This window comes from Carya illinoinensis, chromosome 13, assembly GCF_018687715.1.
Source record: "Carya illinoinensis cultivar Pawnee chromosome 13, C.illinoinensisPawnee_v1, whole genome shotgun sequence".
NCBI classification, from domain to species: Eukaryota; Viridiplantae; Streptophyta; class Magnoliopsida; order Fagales; family Juglandaceae; genus Carya; species Carya illinoinensis.
The window spans coordinates 25700895-25719783 of NC_056764.1; the positions used below are offsets into that span (position 1 = coordinate 25700895).

An 18889-nucleotide genomic window follows, 5' to 3' on the forward strand; every position below is an offset into this window, starting at 1 on the left:
AATGTCACATCTATCACATAAAAATTTTAAATTTACGAAAAAAAGTTGCAGGCACCAAACAATGAAAAGCGTCTTTAAGAAAGTATTCTCATATAACAACCAAATATAATAAAGTATTTATTTTCTACTAAAATTAATTTGCTGAGATAGCTTTTTATAAAACAAATCTTTTACATCGAAACAAATAAATCCTAAAATGAATGTGGGGAAAGACAATAAAAGTAAAGCACTTATTGCTTCACTAGAGTGTGGGAATTAGGGATGTAAAATTAAATTAAAAAACTGAAAAATCGGCTTGGACTAGTTGGTTCAGTCTGACTTTCGACCAGTTTAATTCGAAATTAGTTCATTCATTTTAAAAATGGTCAAATCAAATCCAGAATTGGTTTTATATTTTTCAATACTGGACTGAACCAGTTCAAATATTATATATATTATTAATTTTTAATATTATATATAATATATTTTATATTATATATAACTTTTTATATATAATATATATAATTATGTATGAAATAATATATTATAATTTATAACATAACATTTTAATCTTAAACATGAATATTTATTTGATCATATGTTTCAAATATAAAATATATATTAAATACATTTTATTACCTGATAAATTCTCAACATATTTCTTTTGATAAATACATTAGTAATACTAATATACTTAATATATTAAAACTGAAAAACTGAATCGGACTGGAATCAGTAAAATCGGATGTACCAGTTTAGGGGCGTAATCAGTGCGTAATTTATTTTAAAAATGCAAAATCGATATTACTGATTCGAATAGCAAATTTTGTTCAAAATCGAACCAAATCAGACCCACTACACCCCTAATGAGAATCGCCACAATGGAGACTTTTATTCAATATCACATAAGGATTAGAGCATGGGCATTAGCTTTGTCAAAAGCCCAGTCGAATGAGAAATATGAGTTATTTCATCAAAACACAGCTGCATTGGATTAGCTAAAGGGATAAATGGAAGGTTTTAAGCTATAGTAAAACTATGGGTTCCTTCAAATTTGAAGGATTACTGTTTACCAACCAAATGTATTTTTTTTAATTCCCATTTAATCCCACAATGACACTTTTTTCATTTCTCGCTCTCACTTTATTTTCCTCCCGGGGTGTTTTCTTTATTCTTTTATCTCTTCGTGACCGATTGGGCTTCACACAAAATCAAAGATCACTCCACAATAGTTTGAGTTTTTGTGCTCTGGCTTTCTCGCATGACTTTCTTCTCTATAGATTCTTTTCCTTTCTTTTCTCTTGCAACCCTAAATTAAGAAATGGAACTTCAAGCTCAATTAGGGCTTTTACTCTCAGTGAACGACTGGTTTTTATTGTGCTTCAACCCAACATGCATAGAACTAAGTTTGGTTTTCTTTTTCTTTTTTTGCTGATTTTCTCAGGTGCCCTCAATCTTGCGGATTGTCAAGCAACCACTTGGAAAAAGGTATTGTGTTTTTTCTTACTATAATGTATGGTCAAGCTCTATAATCCTAGGTCTTTCTCAGGCATCCCCAGTGTTTATTTCTTTCTTGCTGTGCATATTCTGTATTTCATCAAAAATTGTTTTCCAAATTTGCATCTATTGGTTGGTATATGTCTATTTTTATTAGCTTTTAGTTTTTGTTAGAATTGCATGATAATCACTCAATGTCTAGGGTCCCATATTGCATTTCTCCAAGGCTTAGTCGAGGGCTGATCTTTCTAGACAATCCAAATCATCTTAACATTTACATTAATAGTCCTTCATGACCTTCTTATTTTATTTCTCCTTTTCTTGGTAATGCTATATTTTTCTTTTATCTTTTCATGTGAAGTTTTTCAAGAGTATGGAATTTATTTTGTATCTCCCTAGATCACGTAAATCATGTGCATATATACATGATATGGTGGAAAATCTTCTCTTTTTTTGGTTCTCTGTGAGCAAAGGAATTGGATTAGATGACTCACTATATATCTCTTGAATCAAATGTATGGAAAATTTACTAGTAAAAAAGATTTGAAAAATATTAAATTTAGTCATCTTTCAATGATGAAAGAAAGCATGCACCTACATATTTTTTTTCTTGGTGTGGTATTCACAAAGCACCTACACTTTTTACTTATCTGGTATGAGGATTTTTTGGGTCACATTTTTTATCTGGGTGCCAAAATCATCAAGAAAATGACAAAGGTAATGAGGAAACTCAATGCTCACATGTTTTCAAAAACGTCTTTTATATATGTTCTATTCTCTTTTCTGTTAAGCTATATCCATGAAAAATTGTCTTGATGTGCACTTATACCAGGATACTGATGTGATTTCATAATAATGCATTCTGGAAGGTTTTCTATCATCAAGAGTACAAAACAAAGCAGATATATCTAATTCTTGTAAGGCCATTATATATATACATATATATAGATATTATAAATAGATTTTACAAAACTAGCAATGTGAAAAATCTTACTAAAGGGGCAAGTGTTAGTAATATTAACGAGAATGAGGTTGCATTCAATGATATTCTTTAATTCTATCTCCAAGGTCAAAACAACTAGCAAGCATGATCTAGCCATGTTAGAAGACTATGTCCGAAAACTCATACCTTTAACATATATATTCAGTGCTCATATGTTTTCAAACATGAAATGAATTTTTTATTTATGCTTTATTCTCTATTCTGTAAGTTATATCCATGAAAACCTATTTTGATTTGCACAGAGCCTGAATACTGATGTGATTTCTTACTAATGAATTCTTGAAGCTTTAGTATTGTCAAGAGTACAAAAATAGAACATTTATATCTTATTTTTGTTTGGCCATAAATTTTATTTTCACAAAGAAATATTTTATAAAATAAGCAATGTGAGAAATATTATTAAAGGCGAGAGAGAGTGTTGATAATAATAACAAAATGAGGTTGCACTCAATGATATTCGTTGATTCTATCTACTAAGGTCAAAACAATTAGGAAGATGACCTCATTTGGATTAGGAGATGAGTTGAAATGATTTGTGAATAATAATGAGATTATTGAGTTGAGATGAGAGGAGATGGTTTTTAAAAATTTTATATGTTTGGATTGGAAGTGAGATGAGATGGTTTTAACTTTTTAGAAAGGAGATAGATGTGGGTTCCATAAATGATTGCATAGTATTTGTAATAATTTGTTTTATTTATAAGTATAATTATAAATATGGGGGAAAATAATTTATAAATTACTTATCCAATTCTTTTTAATATATTTCATAATAATCTTATAAGATGAATATATTTTTATAAAAATAAATTAATTTAATATATTTAATTTATTTATTTATTGATATGAAAATAATTACAAAATTAATTATATATTTATAAAATACTGAGACTTCCAAATTACAACCTGTGAAATGTCGATGGACGGTCATCGAGACGATTTGTTTGGACATATGCAAATATAAACATGTTTATTATATAGAATAGCAAATAATTATATAGTTAGCAAATAATTATTTATGTTGTAAATAATTATTTACTAATGTTTATTTCGTTTCATTTATAAATATATTTGGTAATTAATAAATTACCAACCCAAAAAAAAATCTTTATATATTATTTCCATAGCAAATTATGAATACTACACTAAATAATTATATAATAAAACTACACCATATCACTAAAATTATGCAATAAATATTACATAAACTTCAATAGATAAGAAATGTACTTGCGATAAAATTAAAAATATGAATAATGAAATTGCCCTTACACTCACTCTTTTTATCACGTACATGTCATGCTGCCATTCAGTCACCATTTTTATCTGTCCACATAAAAATGACAATATCATCCCTAATTGCAGCCATGGCTCGGTTTGATTTTAAAGTCATGTCAAGATGACGTGATGAAACTACGGCGTATACATTGCCACATAGAAATGGCAATGTCATCCCTAATTTACATTCTCAGCAAGCAAAATCATTCAGCATATACATTTATATCCAACAAGCTATAAAATTATATACATTTATTGAGCATATACGTTCATTGAATTTCCAGGTATATCATTGACTCACATCATAGCATATTAACATAATAGTTAAATAATTACCACACTCAAATCCTTAGCATATAAAATCCAACCACACCTAAATCCTTAGCATATAAAAACAATCCTCACATACATGGAAGGAGTGGGTCCTGGAGCTGTGGTGGTCACGGGTTGAGAGAAACGACCTATAAGCTTAGATTTGGTGACTGGGCTGTAGTGTTTGATATGAATTCGAGTAGTGGGTTACATTGGTTTCGGCATGATGGATTTATAGTTGAAATTGTCGTTTAACTAGCCAAAATTGACTATTACCTGAAACAGATTTTGAAAATCTCGGCTCCCTGCACAAGGTTATCTACAGATATTAGGGTAGGGGAATCTCTACTAGGTTATCAGTTTAATGTGAGATTACAAAGTACTTAAAAACACCAAATAGTAGATTAGACAGGACTTACCATTAATGCATGAATAGAGCAACAGTTGTGGGATGATCAATGCCCAAAGTTTCCAACCACCAAGATGAATGTTGTGTACTGTAGTGGTGTAGAGGCAGTTGCCGCAAGGTCATAGGTGAGGTGGTGATTGTCTTTGGACATCAATGGGGTAGTGATTTTACAAAACACACATGCTTCGATTCTCCTTTGAAAATTTTCTTTGTGGGAAACGCCGAATCTGCTCGGAAAAATTTTGCTTGCCAATACAAGATACAGAACCATGCTCTTTGCAGAGGGATGCCCTGTAGAGATGATGTGGGTTTCAGGCGAAAATGAGGTTTTATGAAAAAGATGAGAAGTAAAGACATTTGCCAAATATTCGTCTCTCTCATTGTGCTATGTCTAGGAAAGTAAAAATGTGCATGAAAAGTAACGAATAGATGAGGGTTGAATTTGTCTTTTTGTTAATTTGTCTTTAGCGAAAGTTATTAAACCACCTGGGGTGATTTGCAGTAAGACGTTTGGATTGAAGATAATTTTACTGTACAATGGGAGATGAGTTGATTCTATCTTACTCTTGAATCCAAACCGGGCCTATGTCCAGAAACTCATACCTTTAACATATCTTCATCTCCAGCTGTCCAAAAGACTATCTACTAAGAGTATATATTTGCATCATATATCTTTGCATCATATATTTCAAACAGTTTTGTTCATGCATCATATATCTAAATGTTATAGCAATTATGCTCTGGTTATACATTAACTAATGTCATGTATTTTTTACCCTTATTGATGAGTAAATTATTTTTCTAATTATTATTTTGAAGATCCATTTGATCCCAAATCTTGCTCACAACTTAGACTTCCTTATACAGCATTCCTGTAACAAGAAAAAAAGTATGTGTTTAGGTGTAGCAACATGCAGCAAGAGTTGATATTGTATGTAAATGTTTATCTAAATTGGATGATCTATTATAGGAAAAACAAAGTGATGCTATATACATTTTCTTGTGTTGCCTTGTATCATTTTTATTGTGCTACCTTATATGTGTTATTTTGTCTGACAACTTAAACATTATGATTATTAAAGGATGAACACTCGATTTGAGGAGGATCATTTCTTTACCACTCTCTTACAAAGTAGAGGAGAATGTTGTAATAGCACTCCAACATACATGCAACATTATAATATTATAGTCCAAGCAATCCCATTCAGGGTAAAAAGAGAAATCTGGCAATAAAAGTTTAAAGAGGTGCATCTTTTACTGTAGATGATGATAACTTACTTTTTTTCGGTTGGCTCAACATTAGCATTGATTCCATATAGGGCACTGATAAAAAATTCACTCAAATGTGGGAAATAATTTCTAATTTTTATCACATGTATAAAAAAATCAAATATTGTAAACCATTCAGTAAGGTCATTGATTAATCGTTGGTCCATGATCCAGAAATGCACAAATAAGTTTTGTGCATTTCTAGCGCAAGTAGAATCCTTGCACCCGAGTGGCCATGCATCAAATAAGTTTTGTACAATTTTAGTCTTTCCATATTCTAGGTCATAAATTATGAGTGGCCCTGCATATTCTATAAATGCTCGATAAGGTCGGTTTGGAGTTGAAAATGATTGCCTTTATCTCTAATACAATGATGTTGCACAACAAACTCCATGAATTCAAGTATATTATTGCATGAAATTGGTTCAAATGGAGTATTATTGTTGGGTTCGTAACTAAACTGGTCAATCCCGAGACATAAATGACGTTTATCTTTAATGATTATATTGTGCAAGATAATGCATGCATACATAATATCTTTTAGAATTTCAGGCTAGAAATACTTAGTAAGTTCACGCACAATTGTAAATCTATCTTGGAGTACTCCGAATGCACATTCCACATCTTTCCTTGCAAACTCCTGGCAAGTAGTAAAATATTTTCTTTTCCCCATGTGGAGTAAGAATTACTTTCACTAATATTGCCTATGAAGAATATATATACCATCAGCAAGATTATATCTCATTTTGTATTCATGACCATTGATTGTGTAATTGCACGGAAGAGCACAACTTCGGCCAACGCAGCAAAAACAGAAGATCGATTAAGTACGTTGATGTTGTTATGAGACTTAGGCAAAAAAAAAAAAAAGTATGTCATATCCAAAGATCGTAAGACGCAATAGCCTCCAAAATAATAGTTGGTTCATTTACGTGACCAGAGTGCATACCTTTTAAAGTACTAAGACAATTCTTTCATTTCTAATGCATGCAATCAATGCTTCCCAACATTCTTGAAAATCCACGCCTTTGTCTGACTTCTAGTAACCTCGCTATATTACTGTTGGTTGGAGACCTCAAGTACTCATTCCCAAAGATTGACACAATCACCTTTACAAATTTCTTCATACTCAACTGTGCAGTGCTTTTTCTAATTCTTATATACTCATTCATAATATCTATTGTTACCCTATATGCAATGCAAGCATCCTAATTGTTGTAGTCCTTTTTTGAAGGAAAGACAATCTAAGCCTCCCATTGGCATCTCTTATTTGAACAAAATAATTATCATGAGTCTCAACTACATAATGTATGCGTAAAAAAAGATCATAAGTTATTTGAAACCTCCTCCTAAAAATGTTTGGAGAATATATTGGCGGCTGAGCAAAGTAATCATTCTAAAGACATTCATGACCTTTCAATGGATCATGTAGGATGAACATATTAGGTTGAAAATTAGGACGATGTGAAGTACATGCTCCCTCGACTGCATGTCGTTCTCTATGTAAGGCCATTGCTTCTATCATAATATCCTCATCATCAAAATAATCTTCATATAACATATGATCAATATTTCAAAAGGGATCCATAGGGAATTGAGAGAAGAAGATTTGAAGAATTGGAAGAAGAAAGATTAATTTTTTATAAGTAGGAAGTAGTTAAAGGATAGATTTATATATAAGGTTTAATCCAAGACTATTAGCTACAATTAAAAATCTTGGTAAAAAAAGAATGGTTGGCTACATCTACATGTTGGTTTGAAAAATTATAAATATGAATATTGGTTATTGTGCATGGTGGAATGAATGTATTTGTTAGTTTTTAAAATTGTATATGTGAAGTTTGGGTAGAGGAGAAGGGTTTGTGGAAATGTTTGTTGGTTTCAATAATTGTAGATGTGAGTGTTGGTTAGAAGAAAAAATGGCATAATATGTTTATTGGATGAACAAATTGTAGATGTGTTTGTTGGCTTCATAAATTGTATACATGATTGTTGGGTAGAAGAAAGAGTAGCAAAATGTGTTTGTTGTGTAATTAGATTGAGGAAAAAAATTAGGTAGGAAATAATAATTTAAATATCAACTTAAATTATTAATATGCATATGATTAATTTAATTGCAAAATATGAAAAAAAAATTAAAAATATTATTATTAAAATATATATATTATTTTATTATTTTAATGAATCCAATGTGGGGTTATGGATAGAAAGATTTTGGATTTCTGAAAAACATGTGTCTTACAATGTTTTAAAGATGATTTTGATAAAACCAATATGGATGTTCTTACAATAGTTGAAAACTGCAACGAGTAAAGACAAAATATACTTGACTATGTCAGTTCGCTCAATAGAGTTTTCGTCACTCTTATACTCCAAAACTTTTTAAAGGAAGCAAGAATTAGTATTTTATTTCGACAAAAAAATATAGTATTCGCCTATCTCTCATAAGGGTGGTGCTACTCCCACCGTTGGGAGCTATTTGTTTTGGGTATCTTTTTTCATTTTTTTACATATATTTTTTAATATATTTAAATATTTTTTAAAAAAATAAAAAAAATTGACAATATTATTAAAAAAATACTTACTTAATTATTAAATAAAAAATTATAATAAAAAAATAAAAAAGTCCTAGTAATAACTCTCAGCAGTAACCACTAGCGGTAAGAATAGTATTTTTCCTCCCATAATGAAAAGTAAAAACTGTGAAATGTAATTTAGGTTATGCATGAATCTCACTTGCTAGTTGTTGTGGAAGTCTCACGGTAGGGTTGTTAGATTAGTGAACACTTATATCAACAGAAGAGCATGAGACGACGCTAGTAGGTAGGCTCGCGGTGGCAACATATAAGAGGTTTTTATGGGGACAAAGAGGAAGAAGAAAAAAAAGAAAGAAAGGAAAAAATGATGAAACACGTATCAAAAGTGACAACAAGCTAAAAAGAGATTGAAATTGAAAAGTGAAGACATAAAACTTGGGCTGTGATAAAATAGAGGCATTTAGGGTTATGTAATAAGGATAGGAGGGAACAAGCAAATGGTTTAGTTGTGTCAGATATATAGTGGTGGATATAGCTTCCAACATTTAAAAAATAGAGCAAAATATGAGAAGATACCAAAGTGTACAAGAGAATAAAGAGTTTGAGCTTTGAAGGGAAGTAGGATCCCTTTCAATAAAAGATAGTATAGTTCAAAGCTATTTTTCTAATGACTGTAGTGCTCCATACAAAAATTCAAGATACAAGAGGATGGAGTAAAGGTGCTTTATACAAAAGTCTCATTATCGTAAATGTACTACTTGGATGGAAAGAAGGTAAAAAAAAAAAAATAGCAATGAATTATAGGTTCGGCCCGTGTTCCTTGGCTGAGCAGTCAAGAGAACGACCACCAAAGTTGATCAATTACTTTAGTTTCAAACTGCAACTAATAGAAAAATAAGTACTGCAATCAACTATTATAGTGAATTTCATAATAGAATTCCACTTTCACTACCTCCACGTTCTCATTTAGGAAAAGTAAGAATATAGTGGAATAATTAGAGATGAAAAAACCTTATTGCCGACAACACCCAATGAGCACCAATCACTATATCAACGTGTAAGGCCTACACACTAGCAGGAATGGGCATGGTAGGACTAGAGTTGAGTTGGGCATTTTAAATATTTGAGGCCAAGGAGTTCATCAATTCTGCACATATAGTTATTGAAGTAACATAATTGTAACAATGCATGGAGCTCACATGTAGATTAGGTACCAAATGAGATATGCAAGCTAGTTATATTGCGGTATTTCTTGGTCCATGATTACGCCCAAAAAATAACGCGGTAGTTGTAGTACAGCTTTGGGGTGTCGATTCCACAGGGAGACAAATTAAAAGAATAGCAAGAGGAACAAAGAAACTAAAGAAAAAATATTAAATAAGTAATAGAGAACAAAGATTAATTTTAAATGTAAATTCAAGTGAAGCAAAGTGATTAACAGAAAAAGTACTCAAATTTAACAAACAGTAGAGCGTCGGGAATCCCTTGCACAAATCTGGTATTTTAATTATTCTTAATTCATTGGATAACTCAATTAGGAACTCAATTCCCGCAATTCCCAATCGGAAGGTATAGATTTATAAACCAGACTTAAATCAAATGTAACCCTTTGAAAAAACATTCACCACTTTTAAAAAACGTGAATTACTACCCCTATTGATAAAATCCAATGACGACAATATACTCAGGAAGCGATATTGCAGCAAAAAACTAAATCAATATAGATAAATAATTGATCCAAACATAATCAAAGAACTAATTCATTCAATAGAAAAAGCATGACTGAATCCATAAACACAATAAATTCTATGATTATTCGGAGAAGAAAACATCAACGATGAATTGAGAATGATAAAACAAAAGAGTTTTAGCAATTGAAAATCAAATACATGAATTAAGAATAAATTAGAAATACCATCTAATGTGCAAGTTCATCCCTAACCCTACTTGAGAATTTAGTTACCCATAAATATAATGGACAACAAAAATTTCTAGAGAAAACTGAAGCGAACGGTGACCATGAAAGTGATTTTCTCCTCTCTTCAGATCTGCCTCTTGTGCCTCTTCCCCCCCTCCATTTCGTGCTAATGATTTGCTTATATAGGGTAAGAAAGAAACCCTAATGTCCTCTTGATTTCCGCATAAAAAAATCGCCTAAATTTTAGTACTTATCTTGGCAGCCATGTACAGCCTTCAGGATTTCGAATTTGGAAATCCTTATTAGAGACAAAGTTATAGCCCTTTAAGATAGCTTTCCAATGCATTAAGAATCGCATCAATCTGATATATGAATAAAAAGATACAGTCAAAACACTAAAGTATATCCAGACTGTCTCCTAGCGAATTTCGGACTTGGACTTCTTGTGGTTTCATTTTGTGATTTTTTTTTTCTTTTTCTTTTCTTCCAAATTGCTCTCAAACCCCATGAATGTCCTCCTTTGAATTTGACTGGGCTTGACTTGCTCTTTTATAAACTCTGAAATTAGACATAAAAAAACTACTTAGGATTATCCCAACGTAAATAGAAATTCAATTTAAGAATACACATTAATTCCTATAATTTCTATTCACATTTTAGTATTTTAGTCCAATAATAGGGTATATAGAGTGCACTTTCGCACACTCATCAGTCCATCTTGTAGATTGGCATCTAGGGAGTGCGATGATATAGCGCGTGTATGAATTTGATAGCCAGAAAGCGATAAATGTTGTATTTCCCAACCTAGTAGAGAAAAAAATAAGTAAAAAACAAATATAAATAAAACTCTATAGATGTAACAACCTAATCTGGCTACCTCACTTGTGGCACACCCAACTCCTAAGGAGATAATATTAGTTAAAACTAATGTAACATGCAGTTTCTATAATGAAAAGTCAGAATTTTAAATAAGAATATATTTTCTTTTCTCAACTTCTCAAATTATATCTATATTTTCTTGAAGAGGACAAAGATTGACCATGCTCCTCCTCGACAAGGGATCTTGATTGGCGCCTCAAAAGTTATGAAAATTAACTAGGCACCCCGATAAAGAACCCTGGTTGACACCTAAAGAAAATAAAAAACTAAATAAACTCTTTAAAAGAGTACCCTAGTCAGCGTACAAAAAGGACTAGCCAAAAACCATAACAATAAACCCTAGTTGGCACATAATAAGGATTGGCATAGCATCGCGATAGAGGAGTCTAGTCAATTATTTGACAACTATTAAAATTGTTTAGACTTCTCAACATAGGACCTCGTTTAGCACCTAAAAAACTATGCATCTTGTTAAAGGACCTTGGCTGACCCTTTAAAGGTGATAAAAACAACCCAAGCACGTCAACAGAAGGCCTTGGACAATACTTCAAAAAAGAATAACATTGACAAGGAACCTCAAGAGATGAACCCTAACTAGCACCAAAAAAATGAAAAAGAAAGAGAAGAGGAAAAAATAAAAAATTGACAAATTGCAAAAGCAGATAACCCTATCCAAACAATATACCCACAAACAAAATGAGTATCAAAGTACATTGTCATTACTTGGAATATCACTGGCCGAATGATACAACCATTTAAACACAACCATAAAAAATAGACAAAAAAAAGTGAATGATAGTTAACAATCCTACTCAAATTAGGTGACAGAGTTCCAAAAGAGGTGGACTAGTAAGGTTTGTAAGATCTGAAAAAGTTGGATTGGATCTAACATAAGCAACTAAGGGGCGACAGTATGAGTGTAAATTTATTGGTTAGGACCAAAAACTTGACCAGATTGAATGGTTATGTTTAGACCAGACTGATAAGCATATTGGTTGGTTTAGGTCCATATAACCATGGAATATTGATTTTCTATTTGGTCTAAGGTATGTTTTTTTTAACCAGAACAGACTAGACCGAAGTATATTTATAGTTTTTAAAAATAGTTATATATATTATTTTATATAGTAGTTTTATATGTTAATTATGTAATTTTCATCTAACCTAACATCATTGATCCTATGTATTTGGAGTTTGGATGATATTGCATTTTTCAATTTCAATTTCTCTATTTTTTATTTTTAACTTTATTATGATGACTGCTAATTCTCATGGATGGATAAAGATAATTTTGATAATTTTCTCAACTATTTAAGGCTATTTTCAAGAACAAAATGTGCAAATAAAGTTAAATAGTTGATATAAAAAATATAAAAATTGTGGACTTTTTTATATAGTTGGGCAAAAACTACACATTAGAAGTGATTTAAGATTTTTTATATATTTGACTCATTTTACACTAGCCTAGGCCAATTTAGATTGAATGGGTCGATCGAACTGATAGCTAATGGTCCAATCTAGTCTATAGAGATAATCCATCTTGTCTTGATCTAAACAATGGTGAATCGAAATTTTTGTCCAATCCAAAAATCTCCCTATGAACTAATCAGGTCGAACCGATTACACTCCTAGGTGGTAGTAGGAATGTCTTAGCATGATGGTAAGAGAACAAAATCTGTCGGGTCATGCACGGCTAACTCCTTGGCCTTAATAAACCCACCAAAATCTCTCCCAATAACTTGACAACATGTATCAAAATTGTTGCAAAATTTCTTGGCATACATATCTAGGACACATCCTTCTAGTTATAACACCAACAATCTCCTCACGATCCAAAGATATGTGTCTCAAATCTAGTGAAATAAACCCATTAGTAAAAATAAGAACTTCTTTTAACAAAAATGAGAAAAGGAAAGAGAATGAGAGCCAAAACCCAAAAAAAAAAAAAAATGTTATCAAACTCCAAAGAACTAACAATATCTTTGAAAAATAAACTTGAAACCCGAAAGAAAGAAGAAAAGTGGAGCTTGAAGAATGACAATATTGTTTCCATTGAAACCAAACATGGATTAGAGGCCATGGGAAAAGTGGAGCTTTATTGGACAGATAAACAAATCAAAGTGTGAAGGCATAACATGACAATTGATGTGGCACAACCCCTAGACAATGGGACGCATCCAATGAAAAGAAATGTGGAATGATGATCGCCAAAGATCAGCATCAACCATTCACACTCAACAAGTATGCTCGACAAATGAGGAAATGATAATAAATGAATCTAGAAATAATTTCAAATGATATTATATGCCTAGAAATGCAAGGGCCACTTATGAAGGCTTGAAAATGGCCCAAAGATAGCTATCCATAATGATATCTCTAGAATCCAGATCTACGAGAAAAAATGTCCACTCGTGAGCTGTTGGAGAAGGTACAAGAATGTAATTATTCTAAAAATAAGGGTAAAATGGACAATTCACGTAGGTGAGTTGTAGGGTGTGCAGGGTGTTAGAAGAATTTTCCTTTTTCTATACTATAACGGTGGTCTGCTTAGCACTACCTTTCCCTCTTGCACATTGGGGTTTTTGTTAGGATTCTCTTAGTTTTCCAGATTGTATGCGAAAGTACTAAACATGAATAATAAGAGGATGATATAGTGTTGATGAAAATACCTGAATGATTCATACGACTTGGGGTATTTGAGGTCCCCAATTCCTCTATAAAAAAATATGCAGTTAATAGATGAAAAGCTCCAGAAGGATGGACAAACCCACCTTGACATGATACTTAACTATTTTTAATTGAAATTACCTAAAAGTCTATTGTAAGTAAAATATAAACTGAGACCCAAAACACACCCTTTTTATAGATTAAACGGTGCATTTCATATGCAAACTCAATTTCATTTAAACAACTAAACTGTGCCATTTCTGGCCTTCATTAAAACTGTGCTGTTTAATTCATAAACAAAGCCTTCCTACTATGTCATTTACTCTGCACTGCCTTATACGAAACAGAAAATCTACCCAACCTCCGGTTTTCTTACCTCACGCCACACTCTTGACATGGCAAACCCAATTCATCACCACGTCACGGTTTTCTACCCAAATTGAAAACCTAGCTACTTCATTCTCCCTCTTCATTCTCCCTCTTATTCTCAAACCTCTTACTCGACGAAGACCTCTCACTTGACTGGATACCTTCATTCTCCTTCTTCTCCCTCAAACCTCTCATTATTTCAACTCCTCCCTCTCACTCGAAGCTTCTTTCTCACCTTGACCCAAAACCCCATCTTTCTCACCCCAACGCCAAAACCCCCTTCAGTCCCGAATTGTAGAAATCAGTCCCTTCTGTCTTAGACACTTTTCTCCCTCTCGAACTAGAACTCTCACCCCTTCTCTCCTTCAGCCCTGAGCCGCTGGACCGATTCATCCTCAAATGTACTTTTTTTTTTTCAATTTTGTGTCTCTATCTTAGAGTTTCTGCATTTTTTTGCTCTCTCACCCCTTCTCACTCACTCACTCACTCTCTCTCTCTCTCTCTCTCTCTCTCTCTCTCTCTCTCTCTCTCTCTCTCTCTCTCTCTCTCCTTCAGCCCCGAGCGGCTGGAAGTTTCTCATTTGGGAAGCTCGTATGTTTAGCTCATTGTGTTAGAGCAAAAGTTGAAGCCTTTCGCACAAACCAAAGCACCCTTGAAGACTTTCGTAAACATGTAATGAAATGTTCCATTTTAGATGATTGTCACATAATCTCATCATATGATAGATTAGCTCTCCAGCAAGTAAGTACTGGAAGATTTATTTACTTACGTATTATATCCATACATAATTTTATTTTTTCTCTATTGGATTGCCTATATATTTATTGGTGTGCATTGAATAGTGAAAATTTTAGGTTGTGAATTTGATCGTGCATTACCTCCCGCTACCACATATGTACAAAAACAGGAAGCAGGGAATTGATCTGTGTTTTTGCATAAATATTTTGAACAGGCATTGCAATGATATTATTATTATTATTTAACATTTCAAGTTCTTGATATGCAATACAAAAGAGTTATGAAAATTTTTCTTTTATTATATAAAAAAAATGAGTTATGAAAATTTTCATCGACTATTTGGGATCTCAAGTAACTCATACAGATCCCATTTTGGTGCACTGTTTTCCATGTGAAAGAATTGATGAAAATATCTATCAAATTTTTTGGTAGACAGGAAGTGGTCATTTTTCGCCTATTGGTGGTTACCATGTTAGGAGGGACATGACACTAGTATTGGATGTTGCACGCTTTAAATATCCTCCTAATTGGGTTCCTCTCTCACTTCTTTGGGAAGTGATGGATTATGTTGACAAATCAACAGGACAACAGAGAGGGTAGGAATGTACTTAAATTTTCTTCAGTTAACTTTATTACATCAATTAACCATAAGTATTTTTATGTATTATGTTGGAAGCAGTTTTTCTGGAGAAACTGCATTGATTGGATTCTTCTACCTCTATTCAATTAAGAGGAGAAGCTGACTTCTTAATAGATGTTTTGCAAAACTATTTTCAATAAACATATGCCACTGACTGGGAAACTCCCAATTCTCAAACACTGAAATCCTGAATTATCTGTGATTAACAAAGGAATGTATCAGGGTTTTCTATGCATAGTTGGTAATTTTCATTAGGAGTTTAAAACTGGCTTCAACATATTAAGTTCCCAGGCAAGGCTGGAATGAGCTACCACGAACAAAGAGAGGTGCCTTGGCAATGGACAGATTCCTTATCTAGGTTGAAAATGAGTTTCTTTTCATTTTTTGCAATAAGGTGGTTATAATTGATAATGTCTAGAAGGTGATGATTGTAACCATGGTTTTCCTCCGCCATAAGTGAGTATTTTTTAATAAAACGATCATTTTTCTTAAGAAAAAAAATAATTCCAAGGCAAGGCTAGAAAATTAGCTGTGTTAGTCTTATCTAACACCCCATCCTTTCCATTACATTGGCTCTGTTACGTCTTAAGATGCATTTCATGTCAATCATGTGTTTTTAACTGACGTGTAATGTTTTTATGTACTTCATGCTTATATCAAGGCCTCATAGGGAGCCGGGATTACTTTATACCCTGATATGTCACAAACCTCAGTATATAGGTTTAATTATTTATGGTTTTAAATTTTTTTATTTTTCACTTTTTTTTTCTCTCTATCTTAGCGATCAATCTCTAATGGCAATGCTTCCTTCGTTCATCCCTATAAGGAAGGGGAAAAAAAAATCACCTAGGTTATTAAACAAGTCTCTTCTCAACTTTAGTAGATAATTTAGGATAGTCTTATAAGCTAGTTGAACGATTTTACCTTACCTTATCTCCTTTTCTTGAGTCAATTTTATTTCTCTCTATTGATTGTAATTGTGCTTTTATGAAATCATGGATTGCTTTTGCTGATGTTTATCCATTTGGAAACTTCTTGCAGAGCTGTAAAAATGAGAGTTGGGTCGGTATTGCAAAATACCTCATGGATGATGTTTCTCTTCTCTTAAAGTGGGCAGATGTGAAAGATATTGAAAAAGTTCTTTCTCTTATTGTCACATCACTTCCATCGAATTTTGGAGAGTTCATCAAGTGCATTGCAAACGTTCGAAAACGAGAGGATGGTGATCAAAGCTTGAGCCCAGAGGAGAAAGCAAGGGTTACTGTCAAGGTGTTGGAGAAGCTTCGTGTCCTTTAGCATTTCTCTTTTTCTTTTGATGAGCAGATATAAATTCAGCAGTTTATGTTGGTTCTGAATGTAGATGTATATTGTTGGCTCTATATTGAATTGTATCTCTTGTAATAGTTTTTGGTTGGTTCTGAATGTAGATGTATCGCGTTAGTTTTGACTGTAAATAGAATGATCGGATCCTAACATGTATGATATATTCTCTATGAATTATATTATGACAGCTTATTATGGATATTAAGTTCATGTTTCCGCATGTGTAGTTGGCATATTTTTGGAGTGATTTTTGGTATTGGGAAGAATTTTTTCACTGATTTTTGGAGTTGGCAATATTTTTAGAGTTGAAATGTGGCAAGGAATACCAAAATCAATGCTTTTTTACTACATGACCAGGCTATACCTTGCATCTTCAACCATGCATATATATTTTCTACATAAAGCTAGCGTTTCCACTTTCTCAAAGCTGATTATATTTGCATCAAAAAGGAAACATGCATGCTTGGTATAGTTCCACCATTTGGCTTTGCCTCTCAAATTAAGTGGATATATAGAGAATCTATCAGTTTAATGAGGTAGCATTTGGGGGTAACTTTCTTCATGTATGGATTTATGTGATCTTTAGCTGACAGCCCCAAAGTCTCATAACAGGTGAGAAAGACAAGGAAAATTCCTCTAGCACCTGCCTTACACATTTTCATTAGTACAAGAAAAGTTCATATACTAAAATATTTTTAGTAATAAATATTTTTCAAGACCCTGCCTTATACATTTTCATTAGTATAAGAAAAATTCATGTACTAATACATGTTTAGTACTAAATATTTTTCCAGACCTTGTTTTATATATTTTCATTAGCAATACAACCTTAATCAAAGCACTACTAGAAACCTCTCAAAGTATTCTCCACTTCATATACAAATTTATTTACAAATTTCTCAATTGGATTGTATCTATGGTAACTTCAAAATTCATCAAGTGGTTATACAAATTTCTTTACAAACAACCAAAATTCATCTAGTAGTTATACATACATTCCATACAACTTCTAATACATAACAATCTCGGTAATGACAAATGGCACAATCTGGCTAATGCACACTTTGTATACTCTACCATAACCTCCAAAATGCATTCCAGAGAGTTGATTAGGATCAAAAGGCACCCATTTGTGCACTGCAAGATGATCAAGAAGATAGTAAATGCAAACAGAAACACGTACAAATTCCTACACATATATAATAAAATTTCACAAATATTTAGAGTTTCACAAATATAAAAAGCACAATGGATGCGAACGCAAGCTTCTAAATCCCAAGAAATAAAAGATCTATTACATTGGTATGTTATGTTTGACTTCATATGGGTTCGACACCGAGATAACATTCTCTACACTCCCCACAATTCAATGGTAGATGACCAATGCTGAGATGACTGATTAATCACACTAATGTGGATACGACAATACCATAAAAAACGATATCATAAACTTACAGACAGACACAAAAAGATGTGCAAATATGTGGTTTTAGCTCTATAAACAGTGGCTTCACTCACTTTTTTGGATGAGAAGATTCTGATCACTCTGTCCTCCGCATTTTAATTTTAATGGGAGCTTCCTTGTAGGATTCCACCTGTTTAAGAGCTTTGTGTAATGGTTTTCCAACTGAAGATCTTCATGGTGGTTGTGAAATTTCTACTTCCTCTTCCTTTTTGATTGATGATTTTAATGGAAGAGGACCTTCATGCATCGGATTTTCAAGTGATTGACTAAGAGGATAGTTAGCATACTCTATCTCAAATAAGTTCTCTGTGGGTTCTTTCTCATGGGATTTAAACCTAGCAGATTGCCTTCTCATACAACGTCTAGTCCAAGTTAAAAAAGTCAGCATGTAAATTTTTACCCTTTTCTTTCAAGGGGTAAGGGATGATAAAAAGCAATGATAATAGCATTTTTTGCATATCTGCAGCCATGAATGTAGCAATCCAGAAACGAATTACAGATCAAGAACTTGCTAACTCAATTTTTAGATTCTTTTTAAGGAGGATGTTTCATACATTTCTTTGAATGTTCTATTCCTAAAAACATCCAACACTCAATAAGGTTGAA

General features: G+C 32.5%; 1 protein-coding gene across 1 annotated transcript; it reads left to right on the forward strand.

Moving 5' to 3' along the window:
- The first annotated feature begins 13482 nt into the window (after window positions 1–13482).
- LOC122291075 (glutathione gamma-glutamylcysteinyltransferase 1-like) lies at window positions 13483–16791 on the forward strand. Its single transcript, XM_043098724.1, has 5 exons — window positions 13483–13509; window positions 14673–14858; window positions 15288–15451; window positions 16139–16189; window positions 16536–16791. The coding sequence occupies exons 1-5, from the start codon at window positions 13483–13485 to the stop codon at window positions 16789–16791; spliced, it is 684 nt and encodes a 227-aa protein (XP_042954658.1).
- Window positions 16792–18889: the final 2098 nt, after the last annotated feature.

Bases quoted from the DNA above. Each gene is read 5' to 3' on its own strand.
- LOC122291075 (XM_043098724.1), top strand. From the start codon at position 13,483: ATGTCCACTCGTGAGCTGTTGGAGAAG. The intron at 14,859-15,287 runs GTAAGTACTGGA...ATTTTTTGGTAG, and splicing joins ATAGATTAGCTCTCCAGCAA to ACAGGAAGTGGTCATTTTTC. The intron at 16,190-16,535 runs GATATGTCACAA...AAACTTCTTGCA, and splicing joins CCGGGATTACTTTATACCCT to GAGCTGTAAAAATGAGAGTT.